This window comes from Gorilla gorilla, chromosome 11 (genome assembly GCF_029281585.2).
Source record: "Gorilla gorilla gorilla isolate KB3781 chromosome 11, NHGRI_mGorGor1-v2.1_pri, whole genome shotgun sequence".
NCBI classification, from domain to species: domain Eukaryota; kingdom Metazoa; phylum Chordata; class Mammalia; order Primates; family Hominidae; genus Gorilla; species Gorilla gorilla.
In genome coordinates, this window is record NC_073235.2 from 15,112,992 (window position 1) to 15,131,643 (window position 18,652).

General features: G+C 46.7%; 1 protein-coding gene across 4 annotated transcripts; it reads right to left on the bottom strand.

Annotated features, from left to right (window-relative positions):
• Positions 1-1,574: 1,574 nt before the first annotated feature.
• On the bottom strand, positions 1,575-18,559 carry FOXD4L1 (forkhead box D4 like 1). Of its 4 annotated transcripts, none has more exons than XR_010129520.1 (2): positions 18,323-18,559; positions 1,575-2,772 (listed from the first exon to the last, which is right to left on the bottom strand). XR_010129520.1 is itself a non-coding variant. In XM_055379897.2 (2 exons), the coding sequence occupies exon 2, from the start codon at positions 11,609-11,611 to the stop codon at positions 10,454-10,456; it is 1,158 nt and encodes a 385-aa protein (XP_055235872.2). In that variant the 5' UTR covers positions 11,612-13,641; positions 18,323-18,559; the 3' UTR covers positions 9,597-10,453. The 4 variants fall into 4 exon arrangements, 1 of the variants encoding a protein (XP_055235872.2); XR_010129518.1 differs by having other exon boundaries at positions 17,053-18,559; XR_010129519.1 differs by lacking the exon at positions 18,323-18,559 and adding an exon at positions 4,860-5,284.
• Between the last annotated feature and the right edge of the window lie 93 nt (positions 18,560-18,652).

An 18,652-nucleotide genomic window follows, 5' to 3' on the forward strand; every position in this document is an offset into this window, starting at 1 on the left:
GGTTTCTAATATTAAGTGGGAGAGAGGATGATATTATTCCCAGTATCGCAGGGGGTGTACATGTCCTGTTATTTTGTTCCTAATATCCAGGTTGGGAGAGGATGATATTACTGCCTATATTGTAGAAGTTGTACACCCCATCAGTGATATTATTCCTCATATTCAGGGGAAAAGAGAATGACATTACTCCCAATAGAGCAGGAGGTGTACACACCCCTTTGATATTGTTCCTAATACGCAGTGGAGGAGACGATGATATTACTGGCCATATCGCGAGGGGTGTACACCTCCTCTGTGATATTGTTTTTCATATCCAGGGGTTAGAGGATGACGTTACTCCCATGATCGTAGTGGCTGTACACCAATTCTGTGGTATTGTTCTTAATATCCAGGGAGGGAGAGGATGATATTACTGTCACTATCGCAAGGGGTAGACACTCCTTCTTTGATATGGTTCCTAATATCCAGGGGGGAGAGTATGATATTAATCCCAAAATCGCTATGGGTATACACCCCTTTTTGATATTGTTCCTAATACGCCGGGGGAGAGTCTATGATATTACTGCCCATATCACAGGGTGTGTACACCAGAACTGCTATATTGTTTCTTATTTCCAGCAATGAAGAAGTTGATATTACTCCCAAAATGGAATGGGCTGTAAACCCCCTATAAGATATTGTTCCTAATATCCAGGGGGAAAAGGATGATATTACTTTCAATGTTGCAGCAGGTGTATAATCTGCCTGTTATATTGTTCCTAATATCTGGGGTGGGGGCGGCGGGGTGAGAACGATATTACTCGCAATATCTCAGAGGGTGTACACTGCCCTTGTGATATTGTTCTAAATATCCACTGGGGTAGAAAATCATATTACTCCCAATATCGCAGGTGGTGTAAATGCCCCCCGATATTTTTTCTAATATCCAGGTGAGGTAGGATGATATTACTCCCAATATCACAAGCGGTGTACACACCTTCTTTGATATTTTTCCTACTATTTACTTGTGGAGAGGATGATATTACTCCCAGTATCAAAAGAAGTGTACAAGCCCCCTGTGATATTGTTCCTAATATCCAGGCCAAAAGCGGATGATATTACCCCCAATATCGCAGGGGGTTGGCTGTACACTCCGCCTGTGATATTATTTCTAATATCCAGCGGAAGAGAGAATAATATTACTCCCAATATCGCAGGGGCTGTACACACCTTGTGATATCGTTCCTAATATCAATGAGGGGAGGAGATGATATTACCACAAATATCAGAAAAGGTGTACACCTTTCCTGTGATATTGTTCCTAATCTCCATTTTGGGAGAGGATGATATTACTCACAATATCGCAGGGGTTTTACACTTCCCCTGTGATATTGTTCCTAATATCCAAGTTGGGAGAGGATGATCTTACTCCCAATATCGCTGGGGGTATACACACCTTCTGTGATATTGTTCCTAACATTCACAGGGGAAGAGATTAATATTACTCCCAATATCCCAGGGGGTACACGTCCCCACTGTTATATTGTACCTAATATCAAGGGGTGGAGAAAATGATATTACTCCCAATAGCGCCGTGTGTATACAGCCCTCCTGTGATATTGTTCCTAATATCCAGGGGCTGAAGATAGATATTACTCCCAATATCCAGGGGATAGAAGTTGATATTAAACCGAATATCACAGTGGGTGTACACAACTCCTGTCATATTGTTCCAAATATCCAGGCAGAGAGAGGATAATATTACTCAAAGCATTTCTGGGGGTGTACACAGCCCTCTGTGATATTGTTTCTAATATACAGAAAGGGAGAGGATGATATTACTCTCAATAAACAGAAGGGTACAATTCCCATGTGATGTTGTTCTGAATATCTAGGGTGAGAGAGGATGATATTACTCCCAACATTGCAGAAGTTGTAAACACCTTCTGTGATATTGTTCCTAATATCCGGGGAGAAAGAAGATGATATGACTTTCAATATCGCAGGGGGTGTGCACCCCCCTCCCTGTGATATTGTTCCTAATATCCGGGGGAAAGAGGATGATGTTACTCCCAGGATCGCAGGGGGGTGTACACCCCCCTGTGATATTGTTTCTAACATCCAGAGGGGGAGAAGTTGATATTACTTCAAACATCGCCGGGGGTGTACACCCCACCTGTGATATTGTACTTAATATTTAGCGGGAGAGAGGGGGGTGATATTACCAACAACGTAGGGGAAAGTCAACCCCTCTCCCCCGCTGGATATTACGAGCCATATGACAGGGAGGTGTCCACCCCCCACCATATGGAGAGTAATATCACCCTGCTCTCCCCCCACCTCCAGCTTCTTTCTGCTAAGGTCCCCTTGCCCCTCCAGGTGGCTTTCTTGGGCAGGGCATAAAAGAAATTACGTGGTTTTCTTGCTCAGATTTGTTCGCAAGTCCAAGAGAAATACTCAGGGACTCTTGCAAAAATCCAGTGTTACAGCAGCTAAGTCAGCCAGCTAGCCGTGCCCTACAGTTGAGATGGCATGTCATGATTCCCCTCTCTTTTACCTGCTGACTCCTCCTCAGCCTTCAGGACCCTGCTTAGGTGCCTCTTCCTCCAGGTTGTCCGCTCCCGTCCCCACCCTTCCTTACCTGCTCTCCTAATACCATGGGCTGATCCAGCGCAGCATTTGTCACACATCTTACAGCTGTCTGCCTCCAGTCTGTATCCGGACTCCACAACCTGAAGGTAACGGCTGCATCTGCCTTGATCATCATTGTATCCCTTGCTCCTACAACAGCACCTAACACAGAGTAATTCCTCAGTCAACATTTTCTGGATGGGTGAACAAAAAATAAATCTACACATCAAGTGAAAATTAGGCTGAGCAGAAATGAAGCAAGTGACAAAGTACAAGAGAAGGTTATATCTGTTATTCTAGGCATGCTAATTCTAATTTTAGAATTGCTGTGGTTATTTCATGTTACTCTGCCAGGCTTCAGTGTTAGGCAAGGGCAATTCTCTGTGTAAGCAGGGATAGCTTTCCTGAAAGGTCCTGTTGGTCCTGGGAAGTGATGGTACATGTGACTCATCCCTCAAACCAGAAGGCTAAGCTAAACTAGCAGGAGAGCTGCAGCAGGAAACTTCTGGCAGGAAAGAAACAGCATGCTCTGTGTACCACCCGTGTGTGACCGGAAATAAAGGATGCCCACCATGTGAAGACTGACCAGGACGCAGAGAGAAGGACGTCAGGCAAGATCCCGCCCGTGCTTCGGGACACATCATGTCTATTAGCATCATTAAGTACTAGCTGACACGCATAGAGCATTGAGTATGTGCCAGGCACTGTGCTAAGCACTTCACATTCACTACTTCATGGAATCCCCACCATGGCCCTATAAGGCGAAACTTATAAATATCACCATTAGATAGATGGGGAAATTGAGGCTTGGAGAGGTTAAGTTGTTTGCCTGAGGTCACAAAGCTGGTAAGCAGCAGAGCTGGAATCCAAACCAACAGAAATTCCATCTAGATACCCAACTCCTCACTGCCATCTATCCTTGGAAACTAGACTAGTCTCCAAGGAAACATGAATCTACATTTTCTTTCAACTAATAAGAGCTCTTTCCTTACGGTAATTATTTAAATAGTTTTAATAAAAATTTAAAATCTATTTCAAGATTAAAGTTTCAAAGCCATCAAACATCAAATATATATGAAAATACATTTGTATACATTATAAACAGATATATGACATGACATGAAGTGCTGGATCCAGTGCATCAGAAAATACACGCAAATATAAAATACCTGACAGCATTATGTAAAGCATCAGCTGCTTGCCAAATCGGCATTAAATACTTAAGCCCTGTGACCTGTTGCTTAAAGTATTACAAATCCAGCCTTATCTAAAAATCTCTATTTGTCCTAGGAAACTAACACTTTTTAAAAACAATAATTTGGTAATTTTAATAATATTTAGATCTATCTAAACTTAAAGCCTATATATTTACCACCCTTTTACATGCTTACCAGTATTACAGACACAATAAATTTTATCAGGTATTTTTGATAATGTGCTAGGAATTGTTTGAAATATAAAGAGGAATAAGATTTCGTTTTCACCATCTCAGAGATTCCAGATAGTGGTGGACACAGAAACCCGTGAAAATAACTGCAGGATGAAATAGACGAAATTATAGAAGCCCTATGTACCATGGAAAAATGGACATGGACATGGAAATTTTATTTCATATGCATACTCGTTAAAGAAAGAAGAAGCCTTAAAAAGTTAGCTACCTTTGGTTTTTATTACTTATGTCTTACACTCAAGTGAACTTTTTTCTGTCTAATCTAATATCATTCAAATCCTGAGTCCTTTTAAGTAAGTTATCCTAAAATGAATTTTCATGAACACAGAATTTGTGCTATTACTCTATCTGCACCTCATGGATATTACCACATTTTAGATTTTATGTTTTAAAACACAAAACAATATAAAACCTAAAGTTTTAACATAAAATGTCTTTGGATCTTCAACTAAAATACTAAAGATATAAAAAACTTTATTCTCCTCAAGATAAAACTAGATTTAAAATTGTCAATGAAATAGTTGATTGATCATTTATATTTCTATAAATATATGGAAAATAATCTATTTTTAATTGTAAGACATTACAATTTTAGATTGTATTTGCATTTAGGAAAATTTCACATAATCTTTACCAGATCCATGCTTACTCTGATAAAAATTTGTTTTTTCAATAGTTGATTCTTGAAAATATCTTGACTAATCCTTCTCCCTCTACAAACAATATTATTATTTGCCAATATTCAAAAGTCTGAATAAACGACCTTATCCCTGGGAATATCTTGCCAAAAAACTATTACCTGCAGCTACAAAGTCCAGAATGTCAACTTCTTCAGAACAAACAGTTCAGTTTCTCCCATAAAAAATGCAAGGGAAACAAAAAAAGAGGATTGAGGAAATCTAAAAGAGATATAATAGCCCATATCAACCAAACACAATACGTAACCCTTATTAGCATTCTAATTCAAACCAACCAACTAAACAAAAAGTTTTTAGACAATTGAAGATATTTAAATATTGCCTGGATAAACCGATGCTATTAATGGATTATTTAGGTGTGATAATGGTATTGTGGTTACATTGATGGGAATCTTCTTTTTTATAAATGGGGTCTTGCTATGTTGCTCAGGGTGGTCTTGAACTCCTGGCCTAAAGTGATCCTCCAACCTCTGCCTCCCAAAGAGCTGGGATTACAGGGAGGAGCCACTGCACCCAGTCTCATTGATGGAATTATTATCTTTTAGAGAAATATTCAAAAATACAATACAATGATAGACTATCTGGGATTTGATTCAAAATAATTCAGTGGGGAGGGGACTGTCAGCAGTTAAAGAAGACACAAGGTTGGCCCAGAGGAGAAGTACATACAGGTTAATTATACTAATCTCTTTATAAACATTGTTTGAAATATTACATAATGTATCCTATACATCTGATACCTTGAGTAACACAATAATAGTCCCCTTAATTTTAGGAACTACTGGTCATAAATATGCCCTTACATATAGACATCTCCTCTATACATAGCAAAATCACATTATTTGACAAAAAGGAAATCTCTTAGGCTACGTTTAATCTTATTGTTCTCTTTGCCTGGATTTGGGAATAGAAACTGCTTCACTGGCTAAGTAAATCATAACTGTCCCAAAATATTCTTAATTACTGATTTCAATAAACATATCCCTTCGTTCTAAGAACAATTAAGAAAATGAAGTTTATGTTCAGGTAAACCTGACAATGTTAAGGTAGTTGAGTAACAGGGAAGTAATGATTAACTGAATTTCATACTGGATTCTCAAATCCTTTTTCTTTTTCTACTCTAATGTTTCCTTTGGATGGGGCGAATTCTAGTATTGTTAGCGATCACCTATGTAACTTTTTTGCAGGTGGAGTATATGGAATCAATGAATGCTTAAAACCAATTAAAAATAATTTCAGTGATTACATGAAAACACAGCTAGAAAAACTAAAGTATTTTTGTAGAAATTACGAGAAGGTTACATTAACAATCAGAATAAGGTTACTATTTAGACTGTAATCAGGTGTCAATGTGGAAACAAATTTCTGAGCGTTTTTCCGGAAGGCTGGGGAGGAATGAGAATCATGACTCTCCACACTTCCAATAAAACGTGGTGAAGGACTGGTGCAAACTCTCAGAAGCCACCATTTGCTAAATCTCTCCGCCAGCCTTGTCAGTCCTTACCGCCGTTTGATTCCATTATTTTTCTCGTGGTTTCTGCTGTTTCTCTCAATTGTCTAACGACCGTTATTAAGTAAAAATGAATGAAACGGGGCCGTGTGATCTAGGCAGCCTGGAGATGAGATTTTGGAATCATAAGCTACATTCCAATGGATAAACAGATTTTATGCATTTTGGATACTCAATGTACACAGAATCGGCACTGTAGAATGTGACTGCCCTGCCAGAAGGCATCTGCTCGGGACTTGCTGGCAACCGACAGTCACCTCTGCTTGCAACCCTCGGCCAGCCGCCGGGGACCCCTAGTCCACCGGTTCCTGGACGTTCTCTCTACTCTCAGCGGCCACCGCCTCCACTCCCACCCCGATAGTCCCGAACCTGCCGGCCCGAGGGTTCGCAGAGGGCCAGTGGTTGCGACAGCCCCGCGTCCCGGCCCCCTCGTCTCTTGGACCTTCCCCCCGGGCCAGCGCAGCCCAGCTTCCTGGGCAAGTTTCACGCTACCAGGATCCAGTGCGGGGCGACGAAGTGGAGAGCTGTAGCCAGACTCCGAAGAGAAATTCCGGGTTCGCGGGGCGGCGCGGAGCCCGGAGCTGCCCACCTCCGCCGCCTTGGGAAGGCGGCTGGGATTAGAAGGTGGCTTCGGGCCGGCAGGGAGTCCGGGGGAGGGATTCCCGGTACCGCCGGCACCGACGTCGAGGGGTGCCTGGGTTCTTGGGAACCACGAGAGGAAAAAGAACGAAAATCACACCAGGGAGGAAGGACGCGCAGAACCCCCCCCTGTGAAGCAGGTGCTCTGGTCGGGCGTGAGCCGGAGCGCGGTCTGGGGGAGTCTGGCGGCGCCGTTGCCCGCACTCGGCAGAGGCTGGTAAGAAACGCACAGCCCAGGGCGTGGGGCGGGGAACTGACCGCGCGACAAGAACACGCACAGCCCAGGGCGTGGGGCGGGGAACTCACCGCGCGACAAGAACACGCACAGCCCAGGGCGTGGGGCGGGGAACTGACCTCGCGAGTCTTTCGGGGCGTCTGGGTCTCGGCGAGAGAAAAGCGCTTCCTGGCACCGGGGGCGGTGGCACAGAGGCCAGGAGGAAGAAATCCGGGCCCTGGCCCAGGTCAGGCTTCCACCCCTGCGACCCGCCAGAGGCCCAGGCAGGAAAGGTGGCGTGCGCGAGTGGAGTTAGTGGTTCAGAAAGCAAACCTGGCTGGGTGCTACTGCCTGAGGGTCGTCGGGCGAGTTTCTTCATTTCCCCGAGTTCCTTATTTCTAGTCTGGAAAACGGAGAATTCCATAGTGTCTTCTTCAGTGAGTGCTGGGAGTGCTGAAGGAGGATCCGGTGCCTGGCAGACCAGGAGCAGGGGGGAAACAGTTGGCCGATACTGTTACTATTATCAGCGTTATTAGCGGGCAGGACAGTGTGGAGGGGGGCGGGGGTAAGGGGCCTCCCCGCGCCTCCCAGCCCTTCGCGCTCGGCTCCAGCTCTTTGGCTTCCTTCCCTGGGCAGCTCTAGGCTTAGCTCTCAGCCATTTCTCAAGAAGACGATCCCGAGGGTCGAAGACCACCCTTGACCCTTGACCATGGACTCTTCATGTAACTTGGAAGAGCCGTGATTTTAAAACCCAGCCTCAGGGTTACGGAAGCCCGAGATCTGGGAGGCGTCCGGGACCTCCCTTCCAGAACCGCAGGGACCCGGCCTGGGATCCAGAGTGTGGCCTCTCGCTCTGTGCAGTCAGGAAGGCGGCCAGGTCTGGTCACCGCGCCAAGCACTATGCACCTCTGGGACGCGTCGTTGCGGGGGGGTGGGGGGGGTGGGGCGCCTCCACGACGCCTGGTCTGCCCGGCAAGTTCTTGGTGTCGTTGGTGGGTTCATAGCTGCGACACGTAAACGTCCGTTCCGCGAGCCGGGCAAGGCAACCCCTGCGGGTCGCACCCGAAGGCCGGACCTCTCCAAGCCGCCTGGGTGCTTCCAAACAGGTGGACCCGAAGCTCCTGTTTGATCGGAGAATAACGTTTAATTTACTCCGCCACTGAATTGATGGTTTAAATATTCATCTTTGGCTATGGTTTAACATTAGGCAAAAATTAGGAGCTTGGAGGCGGTTCCGGGAAGGGGTCTGACACTCAGTCACCCATGTTCGTAGCTGTGTTGGTCTGCCCTCGGGCAAGAGAAGGAAGATAATTGGGAGGGTGCCAAGAAAGCCTAGAGAAAGTCCCTTCTGGGTTCAGCGGCCGGCTGTAGCCGCTCTCCCAGGACGTTTGTTGACAGTAAATGAATGAAGGTCGGCCTGGAGACGTTTTCGCACAACGGACAGAGGGGAGTTGGAACGTAAACCAGGGAGAACCTGGCATGAAATAGGACCCCTCTATTCTCAGTTTGTTTCCAAACTCTTAGACTGCCCCAGCCCTGCCGGATTTGCTAAAAGTGGTCTATTTTGGACGCTGGTGGTGCTATGGGGCTGACGGCTACCTGTGCAAAGAAGAGGGAAGAATTGGAAGCTGGGGTCTGGGCAGCTACCAAAGGTGGGGCTTGGGAACTTTTCAGAAGGTCCTCAGAACCGCAGGAGCCAAGAGGAAATCTCCCGTAGGGGATCTCAGGTAGGGCATGCCAAGAAATTCCAAGAGACGGGATGGAGAAGAGAAGCCGGAGAAAAATCGGCCAATTAGACTACTGTAAAAATGTGTGTCTCCATGTTTGTCCTCCCTCCTGAAATAAGAAATTCATAGCTGGGGGTGGGGAGTAGATGGGGGCTGGGGGAAAAACTTTCTCACATTCACAGAGCAGCTTCCCTCATAGCGGCACGGAATCAGGAACCCCACTCAGGACAGGGGAAAACGGCCAAGTTCCTAGAAATTTGTTTTCTTTGTGGGGAGCAATTCATGATGGGCGTTCTTGTCTGGTTTCCCCCCACTCCGTCCCCTGACGCCGAGTAACACTTAAACCTTTCTAGTTGCAAAGTCTTTTCAGAGTTTTTTTTTTTTAAGAAATAAGTTTTGAAAATTCTAGTGCTTAAAATATATATATATATATATATATATATATATATATATATATATTTATAGCCTTTTATTTTCCCTGAGTACATGTTGGCCACTACATTCCAAATTGATCTCAAATGGTTTTCCAGCTTGTTGGGGGGTGATGAAAAATAAATGGAGAATATATTTACATGCCCTCCTATTCTTTTCTTTTAGAAGTCTCATAAATAGTAAATTTCCTATTTTAAAAGCCAGGACATTTTCAACCTCAAATATTTGGAATTTTTAAAGGCCATATTAAAATGGATTACTTCTGCTATCTATAATAAATATGAATTGTGAAAATAAATTGTTTGAGGGAAAATAATGTAGGTTTTAAAAAGTTCCATTTAGAAAGGGAAGAATGAGACGTAATAGAAAATAAACGATGTAGTGTAGTGACTTAGCATTTTATTTCGTCTATATAACTAGGCTTAATTTTAACACCTTAATTTTAACATTAAAGATGGCACGTCAGACACACAGATAAGAAATCAATGTTCTGAAATTAATATCCTACTTACATTAAACATCCCTATCAGGAAGACACAGAGAGTAGAAGCATTTTGCACTAGACTTAGGAATAACACTTCCAGTTCCAAGGAAGTGAAGAAGGGGGAACATGTTTGGCATCGGAGGCTGTGTTTTTGTTTGCTTGCTTGTTTTTCTTTTAATGCCAGAACAAAATACCCCACTCACGTTCATAGTACCCCAGGAAATGTGCAAATCGGGAAAGCCATAGAAGCCACAACCGAAGGCAAGAAAAGATGACTTGACGCCCTGAGAAGGTTACGTTCAGGTGGTTTTTAGAGGAACGTAATCCAGCTGTTTCTTTCTAACCATTTTGCAGCGAACAGAAGTTCGTGTTTGCTCTCCAGCGGGATTCAGATGCACACGCCCAGTATGGGCCGCTCAAGGTGGAGTGAGCAGCTGCGGGTCGCTCCCCACTCCCACCTGGCTCTAGGAGGGCCCTGCGGAGTTGGCCAGGGAACTGGGCGTGGGCGATACTAAAAAAACTGGTGAGGTCCCCTCTCTGCCCAAAGGGGCAGCCAGCGATGTCAGCCTAGAGCCCTCTGCCACTGCCTGATACCTCAGCAGCGCCGACGCGGCCGACAAGTGCCCGCCCAGCACCGCGCCCTTGGTGGGAGCGCAGCCGTTGGCGCAGTCCTCTTCCTGATGCTGCCGCTATTGCTGCAAAATTGTCCGAGCAGCGGCGGCAGCGGACACTTGCAGCAAAGGGGCAGCGGTTTGGGGATGCAACAGGCTTGATGGTCGCTGGAGCAGGTGGCAGTAGCTCCACGCGGTCGGGGACAAACTGCGCAGCCCCTGTACCCGCTCCCCTGACCCCTTGCATAATACTCTCAATGCTGAAAGAGATGCATCCGCCTCCCGGTGGCGACGCCAGACCCTTGCCCTCCTCCCAAGGCTGAGGACCAAGTGAGGGCTGCAGCACGGGAAGGGTGCCGGGGTCGCCAGGTCCGCGCCTTCTGCTTTCTTCGGTGCCCCGGCATAGACGGGGACCGAGAGCAGTAGGTAGCGAAGAGGATGCGGGTGCAGCAAAGCGTAAGGACGTCTCCCAGGGGCGGTGTTGGGGTAGGCGCCCGGGACTGGCTGCGGCGGGGCAGGGGCCCCAAGCAGAGGGCCTGGGCGGGGGTTGTGCGGGGCGGCGTGTGCCGCAGGTAGAGGGAAGGGGTGGGGCAGGTGGGCTCCCGGGGTCAGTTGGTGGCGCTTGAAACGCTTCCTGCGCCGGAGAAAGCTGCCATTGTCGAACATGTCCTGGGAGGCGGGGTCCAGGCTCCAGTAGTTGCCCTTGCCTGGGTGGCCCGGCTCGCGGGGGATCTTAACGAAGCAGTCGTTCAGCGAGAGGTTGTGGCGGATGCTGTTCTGCCAGGCGGGGAACTTGCGGCGGTAGTAGGGGAAGCGGCCACTAATGAAGGCGCAGATGCCGCTGAGCGTGAGGCGCTTGTGCGGGTTTTGCAGGATGGCCATGGTAATGAGCGCGATGTACGAGTAGGGGGGCTTTGCCGGCTGCCGGGCATCTTCAGAGGCCGCCGCAGACCTTGGCAGTGCCCTGAACTTGGTGCCAAACTCTGAGGGGTCGCTCGGGCCGCCGCCGCCCTCGATGTGCTCTCGGGGAAGCGCAACCCCGCCCCACCGGGCCACCTGCAGCCCCGGCTGGAGCGACTGCTCTAGGAACTGCTGGCTCGCCTCCTCCTCCTCGTCTTCCACCTCGTCTTCATCTTCCTCCTCTCCCAGGACATCAATTTTATCGTCTTCCCCATCGGAGTCCCGGAGGCTGCGCTGCGGTGTGGAGCGAAGCCGCTCAGCTCTTGGCAAGTTCATGGAGGAGCAGGTGCTTTAGGCTCAGGGGATGTGGCGGCCGATCACCTGGCCTGGGGCGGGCTGAGCTGGAAGCCTGGGATGAATGTTGCAAGAAGCAGGAACGCTAGTGGTTACCCTTTGGGATGTTTTCGTCTGCTTGTTTCTACTCCTTTGCAACAACGTCCGGCAAAGATGCCTTTGCCTTTTATAAAAGCTTCTTCAAGACCATGTGTGGTGGACTCCCCCCTTTATAACCCTTCTTCCCGTACCTCGGAGCGGTGCCACTTCCTCCTAACGTCCAGGGATGATGGTCTTCTGGGCAAACACCCGTCCGGAGAAAAGCCCAGCCCCCTCCTCCTCGCACCCACCTGCCACCAAGGAAGATGCTCTACTCATCCGGTGCAGCCAGACAGTTGGCAAGCCTTTGCACGGGTTCTGTTAAGGCGCATTTAAACCCGCGCAAATAAAAGCGAGGTAGGAAAGTATGATACTCAACATTCTATGACCACCTCGACATGCAGCCTTCCCTCCTGGAGAAAAGAAATGGTGGGGCAGGAGGCTGAAATGTACACGGTTGTTTGTAAAGGAATGTATAACCGTAAAAGTATGTTTTTGTGTTTCACAGCTGGTAATCACCCATTTTCATTGGTAGAGTCTGTCCTTACCCAGAATGGTGAGCTGAATTATACTTAAGGTTCTGACAATATTCCCAGGCTTCAGGGGGGTGTTGCTTTGCTCCTTCTACCTTCCTTCCCACCTCCCCAAGATGCTCTCCCTGACCCAAATTTTCAGAAAAGGTTCAAATGTCCCAGCACTAAATTGTGTAAGTTTATTCAGGGAAGGCAGGAGAGCTCACACGGAGTCCTCTGTCCCCTTGTAGCAATGGTTCTCCAATTTCTTTGAATATTTAACCACAGAAATACATTTTATATCACAATCTTACACATACAGACATAATACATAACTAAGATGGCTTTCACGAAACAATATACTTACACTATAGTGATCACTGATATTTCCTTTTAAAAAAAAAAAGGCCATAACCAACTAAATTGATTTCACACATACCAGTATGGGCCCAGTTTGAAAAATCCTGTTCTTACAAAGTGGCCCCACATACAAGAAATGCACCCACTCTATAAGGGCTTCTCTCTCTCCCTTTCCTCCTTCCTTTCTTCATCCTTTATAACCAATTCATTTTTAGAGACAGGGTCTATGTTGCGCAGGCTGGCTTTGAATTCCTGGGCTCCAGTCATCCTCCTGCCTCAGCCTCCTGAGTAGGTGGGACTACAGGCGTGCCACTATGCCTGGCTCTGGCTCTTCATTTTTTTCCTTTTTTTTTTTTTTTTTTTTTTGAGACGGAGTCGCTCTGTCGCCCAGGCTGGAGTGCAGTGACACAATCTAGGACCACTGCAAGCTCCGCCTCCCGGGTTCACGTCATTCTCCTGCCTCAGCCCTCAGCCTCCTGAGTAGTTGGGACTACAGGCGCCCGCCACCACGCCCAGCTAATTTGGTTGATTATTTATTTATCTGGGACGGAGTCTCGCTCTGTCGCCCAGGCTGGAGTGCAGTGGGGCGATCTCAGCTCACTGCAAGCTCCGCCTCCTGGGTTCACGCCATTCTCCTGCCTCAGCCTCCCAAGTAGATGGGACTACAGGCGCTCGGCACCACGCCTGGCTAATTTTTTGTATTTTTAGTAGAGACGGGGTTTCACCGTGTTAGCCAGGATGGTCTCGATGTCCTGACCTCATGGTCCGCTTGCCTCAGTCTCCCAAAGTGCTGGGATTACCGGCGTGAGCCGCCGTGCCCGGCCTCTTCATTCTTTCAGAAATGTCAACATTAAGTGCTTTTACTGTAATAAAACTTGGGACTTCAATGAGGCAAGAAGGGGCTGCAGTGTTGCCTTTAAATCAGTGGGTCCTCATTCACTATCTGCACTGGGGAGGGGCAATATGACAGCACAACTGTTCATCTCACTCGCTCCACATCTTTAGAAGTAACATGATTTTTAGATTGGCTTCATGAAAATTAGCTCAGAGACTAAAGTAGCACTACAGAGGAATAAAAAAATATTTGTTATATAAATAAGGATCTTATTAAAATACTAAGTAAGATACTATGCCACAGTATATATTCATAATTTAAAACCCACCTACTTGGGAAAACTTTGAGGTGCCATCTAATAAAAATGCAGCATGAAAGAATATTATGCCCTTGATAGTCACATAGTGTCTATAATTATGACAATGAATGTTCAGTGAGAAATCAAACGCCAACTGCAAGGGCAAAATATAATTAAAAAAATAGCTTAAAGTAGCTAGTGCCTTCAGGATAAAATCTGGAAAAGAGCTTTCTTGCTGATCTTTTTTTGAAACTTTGCTGCTCCTGAAGTTTTTACCCTTTAAGGCTCCTCAGTTTATATGAAGCTTGGAGGACAAATAACAGACAGGTTTGAGCCTAACAGATTTGTTTGAATCCCAAATTTACCAATGACTGCTTGTGTGACCTACTAAACTAAGCTCCAGGAGGGCCAGGCCAGGTGCCTTATTCAACCACAAAATCCCAGACGCCTCCTCCCCAGCGCCCCCGGCATGTGAGGCACATTTCCTCCATCAGCATAGGAATCGGATGACCTGGGAAAGGGAGTATTGTTAGTTTTCCTAGCGCCAGCTTCAATAGGGATTGGGGTTATTTAAAAATACAGGAGAAAAATAAGGAGGCGCTCAAAAACAAAACACAAAACCGACATCGATGGGGGTATGTCAAAGGGGGGAACAGGAGATAACTGAAAGAGTTCCCAATGGTCAAAGCTGGGATCATTTGAGCAACAAAATAAAGTAGTATTAAATTGTAACCCAAAGTATAAAATATTCATGTGTCCACACTGATAAACATAAATGATCGAACTAATAAAGCGAAAGGGACAACTGTCCCTTGCAGAAGAATTTCAATTAATTATGTAGACCACTCCCAAGATAGTACACTACAACTCCCCATTCCTTTAGTGTGGGCTGTGCATAGTGATTTCCTTCCAAAGAGCACAGTATGAAATGGGGGAAAAGAGTAACTTTACAATGGAGAAACCTGACAAACACTCCTTCAGCCAGGTGATCAGGTCGTCAACATCAACATCAATAACAGTCATAACCTTTTATTTCATGTCATAAAATGGTGACACTTGTGTTAAAAAAATTTAATAACAATGTAATCATTATATCTCTGCAATCAGCTGAAGTTCTAAGAAAAAATGACAATGTTGAAAGTTGTATCATCATTATTATAAACTTTCATGTTCAGTACATGTAAACTCCAAAGCCAATATCAAAAGATATTTTTGTGAAATACCATTCTTTAAAAAAAAGGATATTATATATAATTGTATGAATGTTAAATGTTTTACAGTACTGATTTGCTACATTTTATGTATGCTGTAAAACAAATACCATTTTAAAGTATATTGGAATTCGTAACTAAAGTAATAAATAAATGCTTGAAATATACCCAGTAGAAACTTATTTTCATTATTCAATCCTTTTGATAAGAAATGCCTCTAGTGTTACGTACAAACTTGATTTTCTTTGAAATGTGTTGAAGACAAACATGTCTTAATAGCCTTTACATTATGTAATAATGTAATACAAATAATAATTTATTATTAGTAATAATGTGAAATTATTTACAGTACCCTAACCCTAACCCTAACCATAACCATAACCCCTAATCCTAAACCTAACCCTAACCCCAACCCCTAACCCCTAACCCTACCCCTAACCCCTGACCCTGACCCTAACCCTAACCCCTAACCATGACTCTGACCCTGACCCTAACCCTAACCCTAACCCTAACCCTCACCCCTCACCCTCACCCTCACCCTAACCCCTAACCCTGACCCGACCATGACCCTGACCCTAAAACCCTGACCCTGACCGTGACTGTAACCCTAACCCCTAACCCCAACCCCTAACCCTAACCCTGACCCTGACCCCTAACCCTAAACCGTAACCGTAACCCCAACCCTAACCCTAATGCTAAAACCCTATCCCTAGCCCTAACTCCTAACGCCAAACCCGAATCATAACCCTAAACACAACCACAACCCTAACCATAACCCTAAACACAACCTCAACCCCAGCCCCAAGCCTAACCCTAACCCTAACTCCTACCCTTAGCCTTTCTTACCTTTTACATGTGTCCAGATTCTCCAGTAGAAGCAGGGACCCTTGGCAGGTGTGCACCACTGCATCTGGCACAGGACTCTGTATCAGTCCCCAAACAGGCACCTGAATGCTCAGAGTGCCAGCCATGCAGTGGAAGCCCAGGGTGTTTTCTCACCTCCAGAACAAGGGCCCAGCACCTGCATCAGGCTAATCAAGACTACAACGAACTAGGGCACCAAAGGTCTTCATAAGACCAAGGCCATGTTGTGCCTCCTGTCACAGAGCGAGACGCAGCAGCCTTCCAAGTCAGGGGCCCTTCCCCGATGACACTCCAAGCTCAAAGCACTGGACTGTCACATAGTGAGGCTGCACACAGTATTCTGTTTACATCTCCACCTAGGCCACTGGGAGAAAGGGTGATAGAGGGACACTCGTGTTGCCCTGTGGTATACATGCTCTGGTTTATACGACTGTAAGCCATTTACAGGAAACTCAAGCCAAAACACTACTTGTTTCCAACTTTTTGTTTGCAGAGGATTTACAATTTACACTCCAAAACAAGATAGCCACAGAGCATACTACTTCTCCTCTGAAGTCGCTCTGAGGGCCTCCGCATCAGTCCTAGAATTGGAAGATTGGTGGACAAGAACTGGGATGTTGATGGCGCACTGAATATTTGCTGGACACCAACCTCCTGTTACCTAACCTTACAGAGGGCCCAGATCTCACCTGCCCAAATCAGACATTTTAACACACACAGCTCTCAACAGCAGGACTTACAGACACAAAACTCTGAGGTAAAGGATTGTCTCAACTTCTTGGTGTCTCAACGAACTAAAACACTGCCTAGCGCAGGTGCACCATCAACCTGATTCACTAAATACACCTCTGTATCTTTTATTCATCTTTGATTGTGGCAATGATATAATCAACATAAAAATGTTTTATAGATTGGACTAAAGACCTTTGAGGTCTCTTCACAGGATCCCATCTGGCGGACCCCCAAATCTGCCAACACAGAGGTCATCCGTAAACACGTGCAGGACAGAGGCCAGACAAAACCATCTCTCTCAGCCTCAAAGTGGCCTGGCAGTCACATGTGGGGTCTGGCCTGTATGAGGAAGTCAGGCTTTCGGCTCCAGGCACCCTACTGCACCGCAAAACCAAGTTCTGCCTAACAAACAAAAAACAGCCTGCTCCCTCTCCCTAATATCCCAGGTGGTAACCTAAGAGCATTATCTGCTAGACACCCCTCCTCCTCCACCCTCCATGTCCAAGCTATCACCAAGGTCCTAGCAATCTTACCTCCTAAATGTCTCCCAAATCCACTTCTCTCCCTTCACTGTCCAGGCCACCAGCATGACTTCTGCATGTGTGTAGCAGCCTCCGCGCAGGACGTGAAGATGCAAATCTAGTCGTAGGCTCTCTGAAAGGAAAATCTGGGGGCCCCAAAATTACTAAGCTAAAGGAAAAGTCAAGCTGGGAACTGCTCAGGACAAACCTGCCTCCCTTTCTATTCCAAGTCACCTATCTCCTCACTAAGATACGTGCATATCTGATTCCCTGCTTTGGAGAGGCTAATCAGAAACTCAAAACAATGCAACCTTTGTCTCTCACCTACCTGTGACCTTGGAAGCCCCCTCCCTGCTTCCAGTTGTCCCCAACTTTCTGGATGGAAGCAACGTACTTCTTACATATATTGATTGATGTCTCATGTCTCCCTAAAACCAAGCTGTGCCCTGACCACCTTAGGCACATGTCGTCAAGACCTCCTGAGGCTGTGTCACGGGTGCACGTCTTTCTAAATTACCTGAAACCATCTCAGATAGGGTTCACAGATCCCTTTCCCGAACCCTCCCAGGAGCCCCTCGTGGGCGCCCAGGTCCTGCGTGCTGTGGTGGCCCAGGCTCACCTGGAGCAACTCGACTCTTCGTTACAGCCTCGTGAACCTTTCAGTTCCTAAAGCTGTCTAGCCTGTGAAAGGAAAATGAATCTGGGGGCCCCAAAATCACTAAGCTAAAGGGAAAAAAGCTGGGAACTGCTTAGGGCAAACCTGCCTCCCCTTCTATTCAAAGTCACCCCTCTGCTCACTGAGATAGGTTAATATGTGATAGCCTCCTTTGCGGAGGCTATTCAGAAACCCAAAAGAATACAACAGTTTGTCTCTCACCTACCTGTGACCTGGAAGCCCCCTCCCTGCTTCGAGTTGTCCCGCCTTTCCCGAGGGAACCAACGTTCATCTTACATATATTGATGTCTCCTGTCTCCCTAACATGTATAAAAGCAAGCTGTGTCCCGACCACCTTTGGCACATGTCAAGACCTCCTGAGGCTGTGTCACGGGCGTGCGTCCTCAACCTTGGCAAAATAAACTTTCTAAATTGACTGAGACCGTCTCACATATTCGAGGTTCACAAGCCCATGCATGGGGACGTCCCCTGGGGTAGCGCCCCTCCTCCACTGAGCTCACTCGCTTCCTCCTTGTGTGTTTTCTTCAGAAGAAATTTCACAGCTACTTGGTCCACCCCTGTCTGCCCCACAGGAACCTCTTCTCCACAGGCACATGGGCGGCGCACCTGCTGGGCTGTGTGGAGAGGACCGGCTTCCTCTCCTAATTCCTGCTCAGTTAATAACGAATGTCGACAAGTCGAGAAAATTGCTCAAATTTACCCCAGCAAAGAATTAAAAACTGGTGAAAGCTTGACCTGCGCCCCCCACCCCTGACGTGCTCACCGCTCCACTCCCTCTAGGCGGGCGGCACCGGCTGAAGCCTCAGTACCACACCCACAGCCAGGAGCCCCAGTCCCGCACTCGGCCGCATGCGCACTCCCTGCGGCCCTCCCGCCAGGCGCCGCGCTGGGCAGCCAGCGCCCCGGCGGGGTCCTTCAGGCCATTGGCCGGGCAGC

Bases quoted from the DNA above. Each gene is read 5' to 3' on its own strand.
- FOXD4L1 (XM_055379897.2), bottom strand. From the start codon at position 11,611: ATGAACTTGCCAAGAGCTGAGCGGCTTCGCTCCACACCGCAGCGCAGC.